Source organism: Hordeum vulgare, chromosome 7H (assembly GCF_904849725.1).
Source record: "Hordeum vulgare subsp. vulgare chromosome 7H, MorexV3_pseudomolecules_assembly, whole genome shotgun sequence".
NCBI lineage: Eukaryota > Viridiplantae > Streptophyta > Magnoliopsida > Poales > Poaceae > Hordeum > Hordeum vulgare.
The window spans coordinates 139,177,268-139,197,791 of record NC_058524.1 but is presented as its reverse complement, the minus strand read 5'-3'; the positions used below and the strand labels follow the sequence as shown (position 1 = coordinate 139,197,791).

At 44.8% G+C, this 20,524-nt stretch overlaps 2 protein-coding genes across 2 annotated transcripts in view; one reads left to right on the top strand and one right to left on the bottom strand.

The window, feature by feature from the left end:
• LOC123408497 (aspartyl protease family protein At5g10770-like) overlaps positions 1 to 13,394 on the bottom strand; it is a 20,935-nt gene extending 7,541 nt beyond the window's left edge. Inside the window, exons 1-2 of the mRNA XM_045101593.1 lie at positions 12,855 to 13,394; positions 11,855 to 12,100 (exon numbers count right to left, since the gene is read on the bottom strand). Of these exons, the coding sequence (XP_044957528.1) occupies positions 11,855 to 12,100; positions 12,855 to 13,394 (786 nt within the window). The remainder of the gene's footprint in view (positions 1 to 11,854; positions 12,101 to 12,854) is intronic.
• Positions 13,395 to 16,484: 3,090 nt separating this feature from the next.
• LOC123411403 (epoxide hydrolase A-like) lies at positions 16,485 to 19,892 on the top strand. The gene is made up of 3 exons (XM_045104341.1): positions 16,485 to 17,222; positions 18,471 to 18,706; positions 19,396 to 19,892. The coding sequence occupies exons 1-3, from the start codon at positions 16,650 to 16,652 to the stop codon at positions 19,643 to 19,645; spliced, it is 1,059 nt and encodes a 352-aa protein (XP_044960276.1). The 5' UTR covers positions 16,485 to 16,649; the 3' UTR covers positions 19,646 to 19,892.
• Positions 19,893 to 20,524: the final 632 nt, after the last annotated feature.

The window sequence follows — 20,524 nt, the reverse complement described above, 5'->3', positions numbered from 1 at the left end:
AGTGTCTTGGTCTTTGGAAAACCCAAGCCACCACGGGTAAGATGGACCGAAGCCTCGCGTTCTTCCTCCTTGTTCATCATTGCCGAGGACCAGTGTGAGCAAATCTTTATCTCTATCTGAAGTGAACTTTCTTTGTCCCTCCTTAATTTCTTTCACTATCCTTTTCCAATTCTCCCTGGGTATCCTAAGATTGTCATTGCAGATGAGGTCCCCTGTTGTTTCGTCGTACGACCCACCATGCGCAAGGAACCAATTTCTTGCTCTCAATTCCCACTCATCACGGAGTGGTTCAGGTACGATGCCTTTATCTATCAGATCTTGCTCTTTCTTTTCCCACTTTGGGATGGCAGTCTCATAGCCCCCTGGCCCCAGCTTGTGGTGATATTTCTTCTTGTCGGCATTTATCTTGTTCTTTTCTGATAATGCCTGGGCATCTTCTGACTCCTTGTACTCTTGAAATTCCTTCCAGTGATTCGCCTGCTTGGCTAGATACCCCTCGAATACTGGCACTTTATTTGTCTTCAGATAGTTTTTCCATAGCTTCTTCTTCGAGCTACGGAACAGTTCGTCCATCTTCTTTAGAGTCCACTGCTTGACTTTGGCCCTCAGTTTGTCTGTGGCGTCTTCATTCTCACATTCTGGCAGGTTGAAATGTGACATGAGATCATTCCAAAGATTATCTTTGTACCTTTCGGCGACATAGTCACTATCGGCTGCCCCTTTGCGCTTGTTCCACTCCCGAACGCTGATCGGGACGTGATCCCTAACGATAACTCCGCATTGCTTCTTGAATGTGTCAGCAGCATTCTTAGGAAGCTTGGGTTCGCCCGTAGGCATTATCACCTCAAAGGTGTAATGCGTCCGTGCATCCAACTTTCTAGTCGGGCCTCGTTTCGTAGATTTGCTCGATGTGGAGGCCTAAGAGGGAGAAACATTCGTCAAATGAATGTATATGTATACAATATAGAGCTATCTCCAATATTTTTCACATATTACAAGTGATTGTCGAACTTCATATGTATACCTCGCCGGACTTTATTATTTCTTCACCGGCTTCTCCACCGGCTTCTCCATCAGTGGAGCTATCACCTTCTCCGTCATTGGACCTATCTCCTGCCCCATCGGCTTCATCTTCGTATCGCTCGACCTCCATTCCATATCCAGAGTCGTTTAGATATGACGTCGGAGATTCAGCTGGTTCAACGTCGAGGCCGTCTTTGATTATATCTTCGAGAAGTTCTTCCTCTTCGAGGTTCCTAATATGTGGATCCATAGTTCTGCAAAAAACGGACATTTGATTAACTAATAAACTAACAAACTATATAAGAGGGGTTGGAAACTTCGAAGGCTCGTTTTATATAGGAGGACCTTTAGTCCCGGGTCTTGGCTAGAACCTAAACTCTAAAATACCAGCCGGGCGGAGCCCAGTCCCGGACACTTAAGCATATACAATAGCAAAATTAAACTAGTTCTATTAATTTTCTTGCTAAAAATAAACTATTAACACTTAAGCATATACAATAGAAAAATTAAACTATTAACACTTAAGCATATACAATAGCAAAATTAAGCAATAATCTAAGAAACACTATTAACACTTAAGCATATACACTATACAATAGCAAAATTAAATGACAAAAAAATATTTCTTCATCTTGTTCCTCTTCTTCTATTTCTCCTCTTCTTCTACTTCTTCTTCTACTTCTACTTCTCCTCTTCTTCTACTACTTCTCCTCTCCTCTTCTTCTATTTATCCTCTTCTTCTCCTCTCCTCCTCTTCTTATTCTCCTTTTTTTTCTTTTCTTATCCTCCTCTTCTTATTCTCCTTTTTCTTCCTTTCTTCCCCTTTTTCTTCCTTTCTTCCCTTTTTCTTCCTTTCTTCTCCTTTTTCTTCTTTTCTTCTCCTTCCCTTTTTCTTCCTTTCTTCTCCTTTTTCTTCCTTTCTTCTCCTTTTTCTTCTTTTCTTCTCCTTTTTCTTCTTTTCTTCTCCTTCCCTTTTTCTTCCTTTTTCTTCCTTTCTTCTCCTTTTTCTTCCTTTCTTCTCCTTTTTCTTCTTTTCTTCTCCTTTTTTTCCTTTCTTCTCCTTTTTCTTCCTTTCTTCTATTTTTCTTCCTTTCTTCTCCTTTTTCTTCCTTTCTTCTCCTTTTTCTTCTTTTCTTCTCCTTTTTCTTCCTTTCTTCTCCTTTTTCTTCTTTTCTTCTCATTTTTCTTCCTTTCTTCTCCTTTTTCTTCTTTTCTTCTCTTTTTTCTTCCTTTCTTCTCCTTTTTCTTCTTTGCTTGTGCTGGCCGGAGTGTTGGGGAGGAGGGGGCGTGGGGCTTACCGGCCGGAGGTGTCGACGGCGCGCGGCGAGGAGGACGGCGGCGCGCGGCGAGGAGGATGGGGCGGCGCGCGGCGAGGAGGGCGGCGCGCGGCGAGGAGGACGGCGGCGGCGGGCAGGACGGCGGGTAGCGTGACGGCATCGTCGAGTTCGTCGCTTGCCGCGCCGGGCAGGAGAACGAGAGGAAGAAGAAGAGAAATGGACGATTTGGGTTCGAAATTTTCTAACTCCCGCTTATACAGGTGGATCTTTAGTCCCGGTTCGGGGCTCGATCCAGGACTAAAGACCCCTTTAGTCCCAGGTGGAGCCACGACCCCGGACTAAAGGCCCTTTTTCGGGCAGACCAAAAGGCGGGAAGCAGGGGCCTTTAGTCCCGGGGCGTGGCAAGAACCGGGACTAAAGGGGGTCTTTAGTCCCGGGTGGAGCCACGCCCCGGGACTAAAGGCCCTTTTTCGGCAGACCAGAAGGCGGGAAGCAGGGGCCTTTAGTCCCGGGGCGTGGCAAGAACCGGGACTAAAGTGTTGCCTATATAAACCCTCGCCCCTGCCCACCATATCCCCTGTTTTTTGGTTGTTGAAGTGTGACCATGCCATGCTCTTGCCACTCTAGTTCATGCACATGACGTGTTCGATGAAATGCCCGAGCCACTCTACTTAAGCTTTCTCCTCTCCAAGCTCGACCTCCAAGCTCCATTTTCCTTAATATTTGTCTAGGTTTGGTCGTGCACCAACTGCGAGCACCACCGTGGTGAGCCTCTTGTTCTTATCTTCTTTTTAAAATCAAAAAAATCTTACTTGTATGATTTAGATACATACTTGTATAAATTACTCACTTTCATTATTTTTTGTTATTATATAGTGCGATGGTTTTGGTATCCGCCTCCGTCGGTCCTCGTCCTGTCTATGATTCGGATGTGGTATATATTATCTTTTATAACTATTTCTTTTATTTAGTGTTTATGACAATTATGACGACCAATGTGACATATATTTTTTTAATCTAGGAGGTATGTGAACCGGAAATTCCAACCCACATAAAAATTCTTGTCGAGAAGTTAAATTTGGTTGAAAAAGAAAACAAATACTTGAAGAAAAAATTGAAAATAATTGAGGATAAGAATATGGAACTGGAGTTGCATGTCGCCGATGTCATCGATGATCGCAAGATGAAGATCGATGCGATGCGGTTGAAGATGGATGCAATGCGCTTGAAGATGGATGAAATGCGCTTGAAGATTAGGAATATGAGAAAATATGCCATTGATACCTTAGTTGCCTTAGTTGCGATTTTGATCGCGTTTGTTGTTGCATTTAAATGTTTTACATAGTTGTATGTTGTTTTATGAGAGAACTTTATGTATTTATTTTTTGCAATAATAACATTTGATCACTACTGTTCTTTGGCTTTAATGTGATGATGAACTTGTATTAATTTGGTCATATGTTCTGCAATGGTTTTTTGATATATTTAATTTCATAATAGAGATGAATCGCCAATGATAATATTTAATTTCATAATATGGTTTTTTGAACTCCATACTTTTTGTGTGCTCAACAATTTCTAACTTCATTTGGTATATTTCGTGTATTTGCTTATTTTTTTGAGCTAGTTGACCCTGAAATTGAAAAGCACTACAAATGAACTCTAAAAATGTTGAAAGTTGGCATGCTATCATCATTTCACCCACATAGCATGTGTTAAAAAGTTGAGAGGGCTACGACAAAAACTGGATGCACTTCGTGTACAAAACGGACAATCTCTCTCGAAGTATGAGGGTTTCGAACGAGAACTCATCTCTTACAAAGGGATTTCATGTTTTTAAACTTATTTGAACTCCATACTTTTTGTGTGTGCAAAATGCACCATTAAAAGGCACATCACAAAATTTCAACAATTTCTGACTTCATTTGGTATATTTCGTGCATTTACTTATTTTTTTTTGAGCTAGTTGACCCTGAAATTGAAAAGCACTACAAATGAACTCTGAAAATGTTGAAAGTTGGCATGCTATCATCATTTCACCCACATAGCATGTGTTAAAAAGTTGAGAGGGCTACGACAAAAACTGGATGCACTTCGTGTACAAAACGGACAATCTCTCTCGAAGTATGAGGGTTTCGAACGAGAACTCATCTCTTACAAAGGGATTTCATGTTTTTGAACTTATTTGAACTCCATACTTTTTGTGTGTGCAAAATGCACCATTCAAAGGCACATCACAAAATTTCAACAATTTCTGACTTCATTTGGTATATTTCGTGCATTTACTTATTTTTTTGAGCTAGTTGACCCTGAAATTGAAAAGCACTACAAATGAACTCTGAAAATGTTAAAAGTTGGCATGCTATCATCATTTCACCCACATAGCATGTGTTAAAAAGTTTAGAGGGCTACGACAAAAACTGGATGCACTTCGTGTACAAAACGGACAATCTCTCTCGAAGTATCAGGGTTTCGAACGAGAACTCATCTCTTACAAAGGGATTTCATTTTTTTGAACTTATTTGAACTCCATACTTTTTGTGTGTTCAAAATGCACCATTCAAAGGCACATCACAAAATTTCAACAATTTCTGACTTCATTTGGTATATTTCGTGCATTTACTTATTTTTTTGAGCTAGTTGACCCTGAAATTGAAAAGCACTACAAATGAACTCTGAAAATGTTAAAAGTTGGCATGCTATCATCATTTCACCCACATAGCATGTGTTAAAAAGTTGAGAGGGCTACGACAAAAACTGGATGCACTTCGTGTACAAAACGGACAATCTCTCTCGAAGTATCAGAGTTTCGAACGAGAACTCATCTCTTACAAAGGGATTTCATTTTTTGAACTTATTTGAACTCCATACTTTTTGTGTGTGCAAAATGCACCATTAAAAGGCACATCACAAAATTTCAACAATTTCTGACTTCATTTGGTATATTTCGTGCATTTACTTATTTATTTTTTGAGCTAGTTGACCCTGAAATTGAAAAGCACTACAAATGAACTCTGAAAATGTTGAAAGTTGGCATGCTATCATCATTTCACCCACATAGCATGTGTTAAAAAGTGGAGAGGGCTACGACAAAAACTGGATGCACTTCGTGTACAAAACGGACAATCTCTCTCGAAGTATGAGGGTTTCGAACGAGAACTCATCTCTTACAAAGGGATTTCATGTTTTTGAACTTATTTGAACTCCATACTTTTTGTGTGTGCAAAATGCACCATTCAAAGGCACATCACAAAATTTCAATAATTTCTGACTTCATTTGGTATATTTCGTGCATTTACTTATTTTTTTGAGCTAGTTCACCCTGAAATTGAAAAGCACTACAAAGGAACTCTGAAAATGTTGAAAGTTGGCATGCTATCATCATTTCACCCACATAGAATGTGTTAAAAAGTTGATAGGGATATGAAAAAAACTGGATGCACTTCGTGTACAAAACGGACAATCTCTCTCGAAGTATCAGGGTTTCGAACGAGAACTCATCTCTTACATGGATACTATGAAAATGAAAAGTGTTTGAAATTTAGTACATTCCGTACATGCATTACATAAAAGGTTTAATACATTATTACATTATTGCACCAATATTCCTATCTATTATTTCTGTTTTCTTCTGGGTCGTAGCCATGGAGAATCTTCATCATTCAGTAGGATGCTTGGGTCAGTTTTTACTTTGAAGGGCGGAATTTCATGAAACTTATTATAATCTTCTGACATGTGTGTCTTGTCATCTACTCCCACGATGTTTCTTTTCCCTGAAAGAACTATGTGGCGTTTTGGCTCATCGGACGATATCTTATTTTGCTGATTTCTTTTTCTCGTTAATGTAGACATGTCCTTCACATAGAAAACTTGAGCGAAATCATTGGCTAGGACAAATGGTTCGTCCATGTACGCAAGATTGTTGAGATCCACTGTTGTCATGTCGTACTTTTGGTCTACAACTACCCCGCCTCCTGTCAGCTTCACCCATTTGCACCGAAATAAAGGGATCTTAAAAGTAGGTCCATAGTCAAGTTCCCATATCTCCTCTATGTACCCGTAATATGTTTCCAAATAGTGCCCATTCTCGTCTGTTGCATCAAAGCGGACACCACTATTTTGGTTGGTGCTCTTTTTATCTTGGGCAACCATGTAAAATGTATTCCCATTTATCTCATACCCTTGGAAAGTACATATAGTCGAATATGGTGGCCTGTCCAAACGGTACATCTCATCTCCAACGGTGTCGTCATTCATGAGATGTGTCTGCAACCAACTGCCGAAAGTCTTCTCGTGTTCCCCTTTAATCCAAGAGTCAGCCTTCCCCGGGTTTTCGGAGCGTAGAATATTCTTGTGTCTCACGATATACGGAGCCACCACGGTGGAATTGTGTAGAACTGTGTAGTGTGCTTGAGAGAAAGAATGCCCGTCCATACATACTTTTGCTTTCCTTCCTAGTGTGCCTTTTCCTTTCAGCCTACCCTCATACCGAGATTCAGGAACACCAATCGGCTTAAGGTCAGGAAGAAAGTCCACACAAAACTCAATGACCTCCTCTGTTCCATAGCCCTTGGAGATGCTTCCTTCTGGCCTAGCACGGTTACAAACATATTTCTTTAAGACTCCCATGAACCTCTCGAAGGGGGACATATTGTGTAGAAACACAGGACCGAGAATTCTAATCTCTTCGACTAGGTGAACTAGGAGGTGTGTCATTATATTGAAGAAGGATGGCGGGAACAACAACTCAAAGCTGACCAGACATTAGACCACATCAATCTGTAACCCTGATAGACTTTCTCGATCGATTACCTTCTGAGAAATTGCATTGAGGAATGCACATACCTTCACAATTGCCAGGCGAACATTTTCTGGTAGAATTCCCCTCAATGCAACCGGAAGCAATTGCGTCATAAGCACGTGGCAGTCATGAGACTTTAGGTTTTGGAATTTTTTGTCTTTCATATTTACGATTCCCTTTATATTCGACGAGAAGCCAGTCGGGACCTTGATACTGAAAAGGACTTCAAAGAAGATTTCCTTCTCTTCCTTAGTAAGAGCGTAGCTGGCACGCCCTTGAAACTGCCCTCGATGCATGCCATCTCTTCCTTTATGGCGTTCCTGGTCCTCCCATGCTTTTGGTGTATCTTTTGACTTCCCATACAAGCCCAGGAAGCCTAGAATATTCACACAGAGATTCTTCGTCAGGTGCATCACGTCGATTGCTGAGCGGACCTCATGGACTTCCCAGTAGGGTAGCTCCCAAAATATAGATTTTTTCTTCCACATGGATACGCGCTTATCAGGGCCGTTAGGAACAGGTTGGCTGCCAGGACCCTTTCCAAAGATTACTTTTAAATCTTTGACCATATCAAATACTTCAGCACCAGTACGGATGACAGGCTTCCCCCGGGGTTCTGCCTTGCCATTGAAATGCTTGCCTTTTTTCTTTAAGGGATGCTTGGGCGGAAGAAAACGACGATTGTACGGATACACATTCTTCCTACAGTTGTCGAGATATATACTTTCTGTCTGATCCAAACAGTGCGTGCATGCATTGTATCCCTTGTTTGACTGTCCTGAAATGTTACTAAGAGCAGGCCAATCATTGATGGTTACGAAAAGCAACGCTCGAAGGTCAAATTCCTCTTGTTTGTGCTCGTCCCACACACGTACACCTGGTTCGGCCCACAGCTGTAAAAGTTCATCAACTAATGGCCTTAGGTACACATCAATATCGTTGCCGGGTTGCTTTGGACCTTGTATAAGCACTGGCATCATAATAAACTTCCGCTTCATGCACAACCAAGGAGGAAGGTTGTAGATACATAGAGTAGCGGGCCAGGTGCTGTGACTGCAACTCTGCTCCCCAAAAGGATTTATGTCATCTGTACTCAGACCTAACCATAAGTTCCTTGCGTCAGCTACAAATCTCGGGAACTCTCTCTCGATTTTTCTCCACTGCCGACCATCAGCGGTGTGCCTCAACTTATCGTCTTTCATACGATCTTCCATGTGCCATCGCAACAACTTCGCATGATCTTTATTTCTGAACAGACGTTTCAATCGTGGTATTATAGGAGCATACCACATCACCTTGGCAGGAACCCTCTTCCTGGGTGGCTCGCCCTCAATATCACCAGGGTCATCTTTTCTGATCTTATACCGCAATGCAGTGCATACCGGGCATTTATCCATATTCTCGTACTTCTCACCGCGGTAGAGGATGCAGTCATTAGGGCATGCATGTATCTTCTGCACGTCTAATCCTAGAGGGCAGACAAGCTTCTTTGCTTTGTACGTGCTCGCGGGCAATTCGTTCTTTCTTGGAAGCATCTTCTTCATCAGTACCAGCAACTTTTCGAATGACGAGTGAGTCACACCGGTCTCTGCCTTCCACTTCAGCAATTCCAGTGTGCTACCCAGCTTCTTCTGGCCATCTTCACAAGTTGGGTACAACAATTTGTTGTGGTCCTGTAACATCTGCTCGAACTGCAACCTCTCCTTTTCTGTGTCGCAACCTCGTCGTGCATCAGAAATGACCCGGCCAAGATCATCAGCGGGCTCATCTGGTTTCCGTTCTTCATCCTGATCTTCTTCTTCATTGTCTTCCATTGCGGTATCAGCATACTCAGGGAACATAGATCGGTAGTTGTCATCATCGTTCTCTTCTTCTTCATCGTCGTCTTCCATCATAACCCCTCTTTCTCCGTGCTTGGTCCAAACATTATAGCCCGACATAAAACCGGACCGAAGCAGGTGGCTCTGAATGACTCTTGAGGAAGTGTAAATTCCGACATTCAACACATGGACAAAACATATAGCCACCACCATGCTTGTTCGCATCGGCTGCATCTCGAAAAGAATGCACGCCTTCTCTGTAAGCGGCTTTGCGTCGATCACCGTACATCCATGGATGGCTCATCTGTGTTATACGACAGTATATCAAATACAATCACGATCCTAAAAATTAGTACAACACGGTCTAAACGAGGAAATATAGTTGCTAACCTTTTAGAATAAGTAGAAATAAAGAGGAAGAGGTTTAAGCGTGGCTCAGGCATCTCATATCGTAGTTGTGTTCGGTGAACTGAAGCGGCATCGCTCTAACACACATTTCAACAAACACCTCTAGTGCATCAAAAAAAGTGGAGAGCAAGCACCCACCCACAATCCTCCATCCAAGAAAAATGCAAGGAAGAGGGGAGAGGGGGGCTGTGCTATATATAGGCAGAGGACTTTAGTCCCGGTTTGAGACACAAACCCGGACTAAAGGTGGCGCACAAACCGGGACTAAAGGTTCCTTACGGGCCGGGACTAAAGCCTCGAGGGAGGCATAGAGAATTGGGGCGACGTGGCCGGGCCTTTAGTCCCGTCCTAGAGGCAGGCCGGGACTAAAGGGTCCAGGCCAAAGGCCCGTTTTCCACTAGTGACCATCACTTGCGTTTTGTATGTTGTATATAATATAATGCTTAGGTAGTATATATACTATTTTTTGATAGTATGTATCATATTTGGAAAACTCTAAAATTCAACCTACTGATTTCTTAGAAATCGGCTGTCTCGTTCAGCTGCCACATATCCTAATGTGTCTCTTCCATCTTTCTTATGCTCTGATCCACACCATTACCTTCTTTTTTGAACGCGTCTTTGCCATCTCGTCTCATCTCTCCTTCCTTTCACTCCCAGTACGGCCCCGCTCCATCTCATCTCATCTCTCCAAGCCTCTATGCACACGCTTAGTCTGCTGCAGCAAGGTGTTGTCTTCACCGCACCTTTTAGACCACCGTCGCTACGACCCATGGACACTGTTGCCGGGCACACATAACCGTCGCGCAGCGAGCCGGGGGGCTGTAATGGAGCCTTGCCAGGCCGCCGGAGCTGCCGCTACTACCCGCGATCGTCGTCGGGCATGCATGACCACCGCGTAGCGAGCTAAGGTTCTGAAATGGAGCTTCGCTGAGCCGCCGGAGCTGCCGCTATGTCCCATGGCCACCGTCGTCGGGCATGCATGACCACCGCGCAACGAGCCGAGGTGCTGCCTTGGAGCTTCGTCGGGCCGCCAGAGCTACCACTACGACCCATGGCCACTGCCGCCTCGCACGCATGACCACCACGCCATGAGTCATGGTGCTGCAATGGTGCTTTGCTAGGCCACTGGAGCTGCAATGGAGCATCATCGATGCTGCGATGGAGTATCGTCGAGCCGTCGAAACCTTGCCGATAGTGCAATGGAGTAACGTCGGACCAACGGAGCTGCTGCTACGAACCATGGCATGCACATGAGCCGTCGGGCAAGCATGACGATGACCTAGCGAACCTGGGTGCTGCAATGGTGCTTCGTCGGGCCGTCGGAGCTACAATGAAGCATCATTGGGGTTGCGAGCGAGTATCATCGGGCCGCCGGAACCTCGCGGGTGCTTCAATGGAGCATCGCCGGCCGCTGCGGAACCTTGCATGTGCTGCAACGCTGCATCGCGGGTGTTTTTATGGAGCATTGCCGGGACGCCGCTGCATCGTCGGTGTTACAATGGAGCACCACTGATGCTTCAAAGGATAATCGCAGCAGCGTTGTTGCTGCAACCCGGCGCTGCAGTCATGGCCAGTGCATGGTGATCTCAGTCGGTGTTTTGCTGTGACATAAACATCGATGCTGCATGGTGCATGCAGAAGCTGGTGCTGCATGTCGGCCAACTGTGGCTCGTCGCATGAAAAGTGAGGACGCGGTGTTGCACATTTGCATTCATACACATACCTAAGAGCTGGCTAGAGTGAGCTTGCGGGTCTTAGGATGAAAAAGCGATGTCGTGGTCCACGAATCGTGCCGTCAATATCAATGCTAATCAACGGCTGGTTATGCGGTTGATCTATTCCTAAGATCAGTCGGTTGATGCCATCATATTTTGTGTATGTTTCTTTACGTACAAAAATATATGTATCTCACAAATATAATAAAAACTATGGGTTAACTTGTAATTTTTTCATGTAACTCACTTTAAAAAAAATCTTATATATAATATATAAATATAATAAAAATGATATATATATATATATATTACCGCATGATAGTATATGGAACATGTGAGGTAATATATATATATATATATATAAGCAAAGATATAAAGTTACGCTGGAGCGTAAGCAATCTGTGTCGCGCGTTATATGTTGGGATACGCGTATGTGTGTGTGTGCATGTGAGAGAGAACCTTATCTACAAAAAAGTGTGAATCTCGATGCAAACAAACGGTTCAGATAGCAACCACCCCAGCTAGTGTTGATAGCAAATCCATGCCTTATATATATACAGAAAAGCAAAGATATAAAGTTACGCCGGAGCGTAAGCAATCTCTGCCGCATGTTATATGTTGGGATACCCGCATGTGTGTGTGCATGTAAGAGAGAGAACCTTATCTACAAGAAAGTGTGAATCTCAATGAATAAAACTCAACACAATTGATGGTAATAAAATAAATTTGAGAATACTGTTTACATACTTCAAGTTTTTTCAAAAGTCTGCCCGTCTCATAGGTCGTCTCGAGAATGAACTCGCAAACGTAATATCCACATAAGTTATCCCGGATTCCTGCCTTGAGACAAGAGAGGTCAACGGAACCCACGTAGAATTCATCGAACAGAGCCATCACCTCCAGCTTGATCACATCCCAGAAGGCCTGGAAGAACTTCACCAGGAGGCCATCCGGTCCAGGAGCGAAAGCGGGGTTCATACCCTTGATGGCCGCCCAGACCTCGTCTTGAGAGAATGGATCCGTTAGCACCGCGTTCTTCGAGTCGGAGACTCGCTGGTGGATATCCCAGAAGGAATGAGCCAGGGACAGCCCTCCTCGAGGGGAGAACGAGAAAAGGGCTTTGAAAAAGCCATCTACATGGGCGTGAATCTCTGCGGGGCGCTAGAAAAGGGTCTCCCCATCCCAAAGGAGGGGCATGGACTTGCGATGATAGCTCCATTCGCAATGGCCTGGAAGTAGGCGATGTTGGCATCGCATCGCAGAACCCAGCACTAGGTTCCACGTTGGCGCGAGAAAGCCTCCTCATCTGAGTAGATCACCGCCAGCTGGTCCTCAAGGTCATAGCGGATGATCCATTCGTCCGGGGCCAGGCCCAAAGATTCGGCCCGAAGGTCAAGGGCCTGGATGGATTCGAGGAGCCTCCTTTTCCGCTCACGGAGATTGCGGCCCGGGTTGGCCCCCAACCCTTCATAAACTGGCGGGCTAGGTTAGCACAGAGCTGCCAAGAGTCGATGGCGGAGACAGAGTGGTGGGGGGAGTCATGCGCAACCGCCCAGCGAGCGCGCACAACATCAGCATAGCCGGCCTGGTTAAGCTAGAAGGTCTCGAACCTAAATCTCTGCGAAGGAGGAGGTCTATCATTCTCCGAGGAGATAAGAAGGGGACCGTGATCTGATCCAATGGGGATTATGGCCCGGAGGGAGGCAAGGGGTCATTTGAGGTCCCATTCCGGATCCACAAAGACCCGGTCGAGGACAAACATCGTCAGGTCTGCCTGACGATTGGTCCAGGTGAATTTGGCGCCAACCCGATCGAGTTCCCGCAGGACGAGGTCTAAGATGCGGTCATGGAAGAGCTGCATGCGTGGGAAGTTCACCCGACAATTACTCTTGTCCTCAACACAGCGGATGAGGTTGAAGTCATCGCCCGCCACCACTGAGAGAGTGGCAGAGGAGATCTTACTGTGAAGCTCCTCACGGAAGGCCGCGGGGCGGCGATGGTCAACCGGGCCATAGACGACCACAATCTCCCACTTGAAGTTGATGGCATATTCATAGATCTCCATAGTAACATAGGACTCACTCCGGTCCATGCTACCTATATCAAAGGTGGCATCCTTCACACCTAGAAGGATGCCACCGGAGTGGCCAGAGGTCCCACTAGAAGGGAGCCAGTGCCAACCAAAGAGGTGCGCACTCAGTTGCTCCAACTCTTGCAGGGAGAAGTCCATCCACATTGTCTCCTGGACGACAACAATATCAATACGCTCATCGCGAATGTACTCGATGAGTTGATGGCGCCGGCCATCCTGGCCGAAACCGCGCATGTTACTGAAGAGGGCCCGCATCAGGCAACCATGGAGGGGCTGCTTGACCCCAGGACAAGGGAGGCACTTTGGGCACGAAGTGCGACAGTGCGGAAACGCGTGCGACCATGAATCTCAGCCCTGGCTGTGCCAGTGGCAGTCGGGCGGGAGGGGGAGACAACGACAGGGGCACGACAAAGGCAGGTGCGAGACTCCGCAAGTTTCCCTTCAAGGAGCTCACGGGCCCTAATGGCCTCAATCTGCTGTAAGGGGGGGCACTTCCCCTCTGAAGACGATCGCAGAATCGGTCGCCACCTTAGCGAGGCGGCCCAGAGGCACAGATTCAAGCGTGGAGAAACAACATGAAGAAGTAGTAGCAGGAAGCACTGGATTACCTGGCTCAAGGTTCCTGGACGTAGCCCGCATCTCCACAAGCTTTGAGATGGATGAGGCCGGGCGGCAGACTCGGCGAGCGGCGTCGATCCCGTCGCTGCGCTTGCAGGAAGCCACCGGGATAGACACTGACCACACCCGCCTGGAGAGCGCAGAAGACCTGGGTGGGTCAGGGTGGACGGCCATCGGAGTGGACATCTCCACAGTCGCCGCCCCGAGCAGCACCACCGGCTGAGGGGGGAGGTGAGGACCAGAGGAGGGGTTAGCAGAAGGCCAGGCGACGCCGGCTGAGGGTCAGGGGAAGGCACGTCCGAGACGAGGAGAGGAGGCGGCGAGGAGGCCATCATGAGGGGTGGGGACGACTCGACGGAGTGGGGGACGTTCGCCACGTCCGGTCCGATCTCCCTGAACACCACCGGCCCATCCGTCATCTCAGGAGTGGACAAGGGAGGCACCAGCCCTGTGCACGAGACTGGGGCAGGCCCGTCCGGTCCGATCTCCCCGATCACCACTTGCACACTCATCATCACAAGAGTGCATAGGGGTTGCACCAGCCCCGAGCCCGAGACAAGGGCAGGAGGGGAGGAGCCGGAGAGGGCATCAGGGGGGACATTGAAGAGCGAAGGCGAGGCCGGAGAGCGGGGCAACTCCGCGGGCGCCACCAGCATGCTGTCACCCGAGGCCCCACTGCCGCCCGGGGAAGAGGTGGCAGTCGGACGCACGGGGGAGCCAGCATGTGAGTGACGCCCCCTGCAGAGGAACCCCCACGCTGGCGAGAGGGGGGAGGTCCTAAGATGGTGAAGTCGGAGTGGTTGTGGGAGCTCGACATGTTGCCGGGATGGAGCGAGATTGGAGAGTGAGTAAGCTAGGGTTTCAAGAAGGGGACGGATTATTTATTTTTGTGAGACAACCATGGGTTGGTGGAGGGTCACGTCTGTCAGGTCCGACGTAATGGACGCGCTCGGACGTTCCCCGACCGTTCTATATTTGTTATACATTTGGGCTAAACATGTGGGGCGCCGAAACCCCCTCGTATGCTAGTTTGAGGCGTCAAGTGGGTCAGGTTTTGTGACCAACTAATGACGGATCCGTTTGACCGGACATTTGAGACGCATGAGACGCACGGGTGTGAATCATGTCATATGGTACGAGTAATTTGAGTTTGTTAATTATTGCTTACATATTGTCTCTCTCCGTGATGTATTTAGCAAGTATGTGTTGTTGCACATTTGATACGATCTCATATGGTATTTAGACCATAGATTAGTAGCTCCTTTTTACAAGATTTGTTTTGAGTCATCAACTGTCAAGATACTATAAAGAACATAAAAAATAAACAATACACCAAGGTTCGTCGTTGTTGCCACTCTCTCATCGAATCGGGCAAGTCTTGTTGTAATAGATAGTTGTGAAGTCATCGTGTTAAGGCCTTCATAGAGCCATCACACTAGGACAACAACTGCCGCTGACGGAGAGATGCGTAGACCAGAAGGATTCAACCTGTAAACACATGAACACAGACAAACAAAGACCGGATCCATGAAAGACAAATGACAATCGAATCCTGCGAGAACCATCAAAGACAAACCTCCACATGTCCTCTGACGATGCTAGAAGAGATACACAACAAGATAGAGTGGAGATCAATGTTGTATGTAAATGATTAAGATCAGACATTCGTCATGCGTCTTGCATAAGCTCTAACCCAATGGGCTCTTTATTTGAAAAGTTTATCCTTACTTTTGAAAAATGACCACGACTAGAAAGACAACCACAATATGAGTTATCGGTGAACCGCGAGATAACGTGAATTAGAAGATCACCGCCCAAACATCGCCAAGAAATTATATTGCCCCAACAGAGAAAACTAAGAATTCTATTGTCGTTGATGGACCAGTAAGGAACACGGGTTGAAAATGTTTTACTGGAACATGGTTCAGCCGAACCTACGTTCGACACCATTGATTTTTAGACACTGTTCATAAGGATCGATGCATGATTGAATAAAAATGCATGATAAAAAATATTTATATGTTAAACAATGCATGGCATGAAGTTTTGAATGAATTTGATATGCATGACGCGAATCCATCTGTAAAAAAATGTTAAATCGTATGACGTGAAGCATAGGTTCGACTGGACCATGGTGTTAAATCACGTCTCTCAACACGGGTCACGAAAACCATGATTTATCCTTGCTTAACCGTTTAAAAAAAAAGAACGCTGAATAGAAATAGCCTGCCTCTAAATCATATTGCCACAGCCCGCGCCTTGGCGAAAGCAGCGCCGCATTCCTCGTGCTTGAAGCTTTACTCGTCGCTTAATTTAGCTTTAGCAACGGTGCTACTAATCCACAACTGGTAAGCAACCCCCCACCTTCTCCCACTCGCTCTGCTCATATAACCAATCCCACGGACCATATGCTTTTAGTCTGTTAGTAATCCGAGATCCTCCCCACTGAAGGATCGAGATCGCAATCAAACTGCCTCTGGAGCTTTGCCCTTTGAACCTGTCCTGCTTGCTTGCTGCCGTCTTGGCCGGGACCTCTTTCCAGTCATCTCTAGTCTTTCTTTGGATTATGTTTAGTCTGTCTTTTTACCATACCCAAGCTTTTATGAGAGAGAAAAATTGCTGGGTGCTTCACAGCTGTCCATTGCTTACGAGGGCAGTTAAGAATTTCCTAGAACACAACTGGCAAACCTATCGTCGTACTAATACATGTACAGAGGATTGCCAACATATTGGTACCCACGGCCAAACCACGTCGAGCACCTCGTGGTGGTGGTGGTACCACGCGGAGCACGATTCCAAAAGCTGCACATCGCTCGTCAGGCCGCCCTCACAGCGTCTATACCCCGGAGCCCCACCTGCACAGGACTGTAGTGCGGCCCTGCGTACACATCCATGATCAAGGCCTGCCTCCACGGGCTCTGCGCCAGCTGCTGCTCCTGCATACTCCCGTCGCCGTCCTCACCGCGGGCCGCAAACCAAGAAATGGACCCCGACGGCGCCATCACGCACCGCAGCGTCGACGTCAACGGCGTGCGCCTCCACGTCGCGGAGGCCGGCCCGGCCGGCGCGCCCGTGGTGCTGCTGCTGCACGGGTTCCCGGAGCTGTGGTACACCTGGCGCCACCAGATGCGCGCGCTGGCCGCGGCGGGCTACCGCGCCGTCGCGCCCGACATGCGCGGCTACGGCGGCTCCGACGCGCCCTCCGGCGGCCCGGACGAGTACACCGCGCTGCACGTCGTCGGCGACCTCGTCGCGCTCATCGACTCGCTCGGCGAGAAGCAGGTGTTCGTCGTGGCGCACGATTGGGGCGCCATGATAGCTTGGAGCCTGTGCCTGTTCCGGCCGGACAGGGTGAAGGCGCTGGTCGCCCTGAGCGTCCCCTTCACCCCGCGGAGCCCCGCGAGGAAGCCCGTCGACGGCTTGAAGGCCCTGTACGGGGATGAGTACTACATCTGCCGTATCCAGGTATGTATAGATGCCATGTAAAACTCTTGATGATGTCCGATGGATAACCATGCCAACGTATGAACAAACATTTAGTAAAAGGATTTTTGTTCACTGTTGTACTACCACAACCTACACTCCTTGTGCAGACCAAACCTGAAGCCATACCCATCGCAAATGTTTTTTAGTAACAACTTTTTTCGTGAGGAAATGTTTGTTAACAATTGAGTCTATTACGGATAAACATCACATGCTAGAAAACTGTCAATGCCTTCTTTAGTTCAAAGAAACTGCAGATGAATTTTAGATTTTCTTTGCTGTGGAGTTTTTTTGGGTTGCAAGACTCAAAATCAAAGAAATTTGTCTATGATCTACTTTGTATACAATTTCAAAGGGAATCTTTCGTGTACGAAAGTAGATAATGATGCATGTAATGCACCTCCTTCAAAATTGTTTCCGTATGATGCAAGGTGACAACATCTATTATATTTTATATAATGTACTTTCTTTGTAAACTAATATAAAAACATTAAAATAACTAAAATAGTGATCTAAATGTTTATATATTCAGTAGCTTTCGATCATATGCAGTTAACATTATTAAAATATCAAAAAGATAGAGTATACTTGTGAACCGAGGGAGTAAATTTCTGTTCGTGCAGGATTCAATTCAATATGTTATTTAGATATTAAATTCCTTTTTTTCTCTGTGCCGCTGTAAGGTTATCTAGATTCTAGAATGTAGAGTCAAAAAGTCTGGGACAAACTAAAAAGACTTCGAGATGTTCAGGAAGACAAGCCACATGGACTGGCTGCTAACAAAAGTTTTTTTTTTCTTATTGTATATAAGTTTTGTTTCAAACACTACCCAGTGATGAAGTCATTTGTTCTCCAAGTTAGGTTTGATTTCTTTTTCCACCCATCTATTACTGCATAAAACTGCTTGATGCTCATCTAGTTTCCTGACGAAGTAAAGAACTGTTTGAAACTCACGTCTGGTATCGGCATCTGCTCCAGTGTGGCTGGCCATAACTAAAGACATTTCCTTTTTAATTCATATATTTCCTCCGTTACTAAATATAAGACTTTTTAACGATTCTGTTAGGGACTATATACCGACATATATAGATATATTTTAGAGTGTTAGATTCATTCATTTTACTTCGTATGTAATCTGTAGTAAAATCTCTAAAAAGATTCATATTTAGAAACAGAGGGAGTTGTAGTTGCATGCGAAATCAACATGACGGAGACGGTGCTAATTTGCAGGAGCCTGGGGTAATTGAAGCAGAATTCGCACGGCTCGGCACAGAACTGGTGCTAAGAAAGTTTTTCACTTATCGAACTCCTGGCCCTCTGTTCATCCCCAAGAGCGGGTGGGGCTCACCAGATGATGAAGTGCCCTTGCCGAGCTGGATCACAGAGGAGGACATCAAGTACTATGCGGCTCAGTTTGACAAGTCTGGCTTCACCGGGGGATTGAACTATTACCGTGCCCTGAACAAGTAATTAAGCTACTTTCGGACTTGTTTTCTAGATATTTTTATCCTATGGGTGAGTGCTTTAACTATTACCAACCTAAATATGAAGACCCAAACGTAAAATATCATTCCAAGATTTTTGCATATTTTTTTACATTTATAGGAGTTCTTTGGAGACAGAGAGGCAGAATTAGTATTTTAAGTGGGTGTATATAAAAAATTCAGAGTATTTTACATACTTTCATATGCATATATGTTGAAACTCCAAAATTTATTTTAGATTTACAAATATTATTATATGATATGTAATAATTTAAATTTATTTTTTTAGAAACAATAATTACTCAATCCGGAATTAAATAAATGAGTGAGAAGCTGTTTCCCCAAATTTTATGGATTTCCAAAAGATAATTACCATGATTTTGGTAAGGATGTCTCAAAAGAAACTTCATCTTGCCAAGAATGGAGCAAAAGCTATAGTTCACTTCGTCATAATATTTGTCATTTTACATGTCCAAATATTTATATTTTCCCTGTACTCCGGCAATATTTGTGATCTTGTCTTAATAATTATCAAACTAACAATATCAGTGGCACTCCACTCGTAGAAATACAATTACCATATATTTTCCAAAGATATTTTCGCAGAAAAGGATTGTAGGACAACTGGACAGAATGTTTTGGTCTAACAACCATATTTGGTCTGTGTTTAGGACATGGGAGCTAACGTCACCATGGACAGGCGCTGAGATAAAGGTACCAACCAAGTTTATAGTCGGCGATGTGGATTTGTCATACCATGTTGCAGGCGCATATGATTTTATTAACAAAGGTGGCCTCAAGAAGTTTGTTCCATTATTGGAAGATGTGGTGGTAATGAAAGATGTCGGGCATTTCATAAATGAAGAAAAACCAGAAGAAATTAGTGCACATATAATCAGTTTCATAAAAAAATTCAAGTGAATGAGGAGTAACAAACACATCATGGGCCATCGTGAAAAAGTAGATGCTTGATGGAGAATTTATATCAAGCCCATTGTATTATTGTGTTGTGCAAATTCACATATGTATGCAACTATTATTTTATTTACATTTCACTATTTGTTTAATTTGTAATGTCTAGTGCAAGTACCATGCTTTGTTGGTTGTGTGCTTCAGTTGTTTCTTCTTAACTAAAATAAAAGGCGACAAGAGCTCGTCATTCTCGGTCGATTTTTTTTAGTGTTTTGTTCTAGTATTTTTTTGGACAGAAAATCGAAGATAAGGATGATATATCAAATCCTTCGCCATTTTTCTCTGTTAGATTGGTGTTGCTTTTGACGGGGATTTCAAATAAGATCTATTTTAAATATGTTTTGATTAGGTTTAAATAATTTGTTAAGTTTCAACTGCTGAAACTTGGTATAAGCGAAAGACACAATCACAAGTTTCAGAAAGTGAGACTTAAAACTTGGTTTTCCCTTGAGCGGCGAGCCAAATCGGGCGACCAGGCAAGTTTCAACTACTAAAACTTGATACTAATAATGATAAATTTAGCAAGTATAAAAATATAAAACTTAAACATTAAACCCTAAATCTTAAAGCCCAGCACCCTAAAAACATATGAAACTTGGTAATACTTGGGAAATCTTAATATTACGACTATCAATTTTCAATATTTGAAATATATTTTTCTTAAAATTTTGAAAACGATTTCAAGATTGGTTTTGTTCTCGGGTTCTACTGCAAGGAATACAAATATGCAAACGAAACTTAATTTGGACTTCGGTTCGGAAATTATAATCAACGGAAATTAAAATGTGAAATGAAAAAGGCACAAGAGATGGGATGGATAGCGCATAC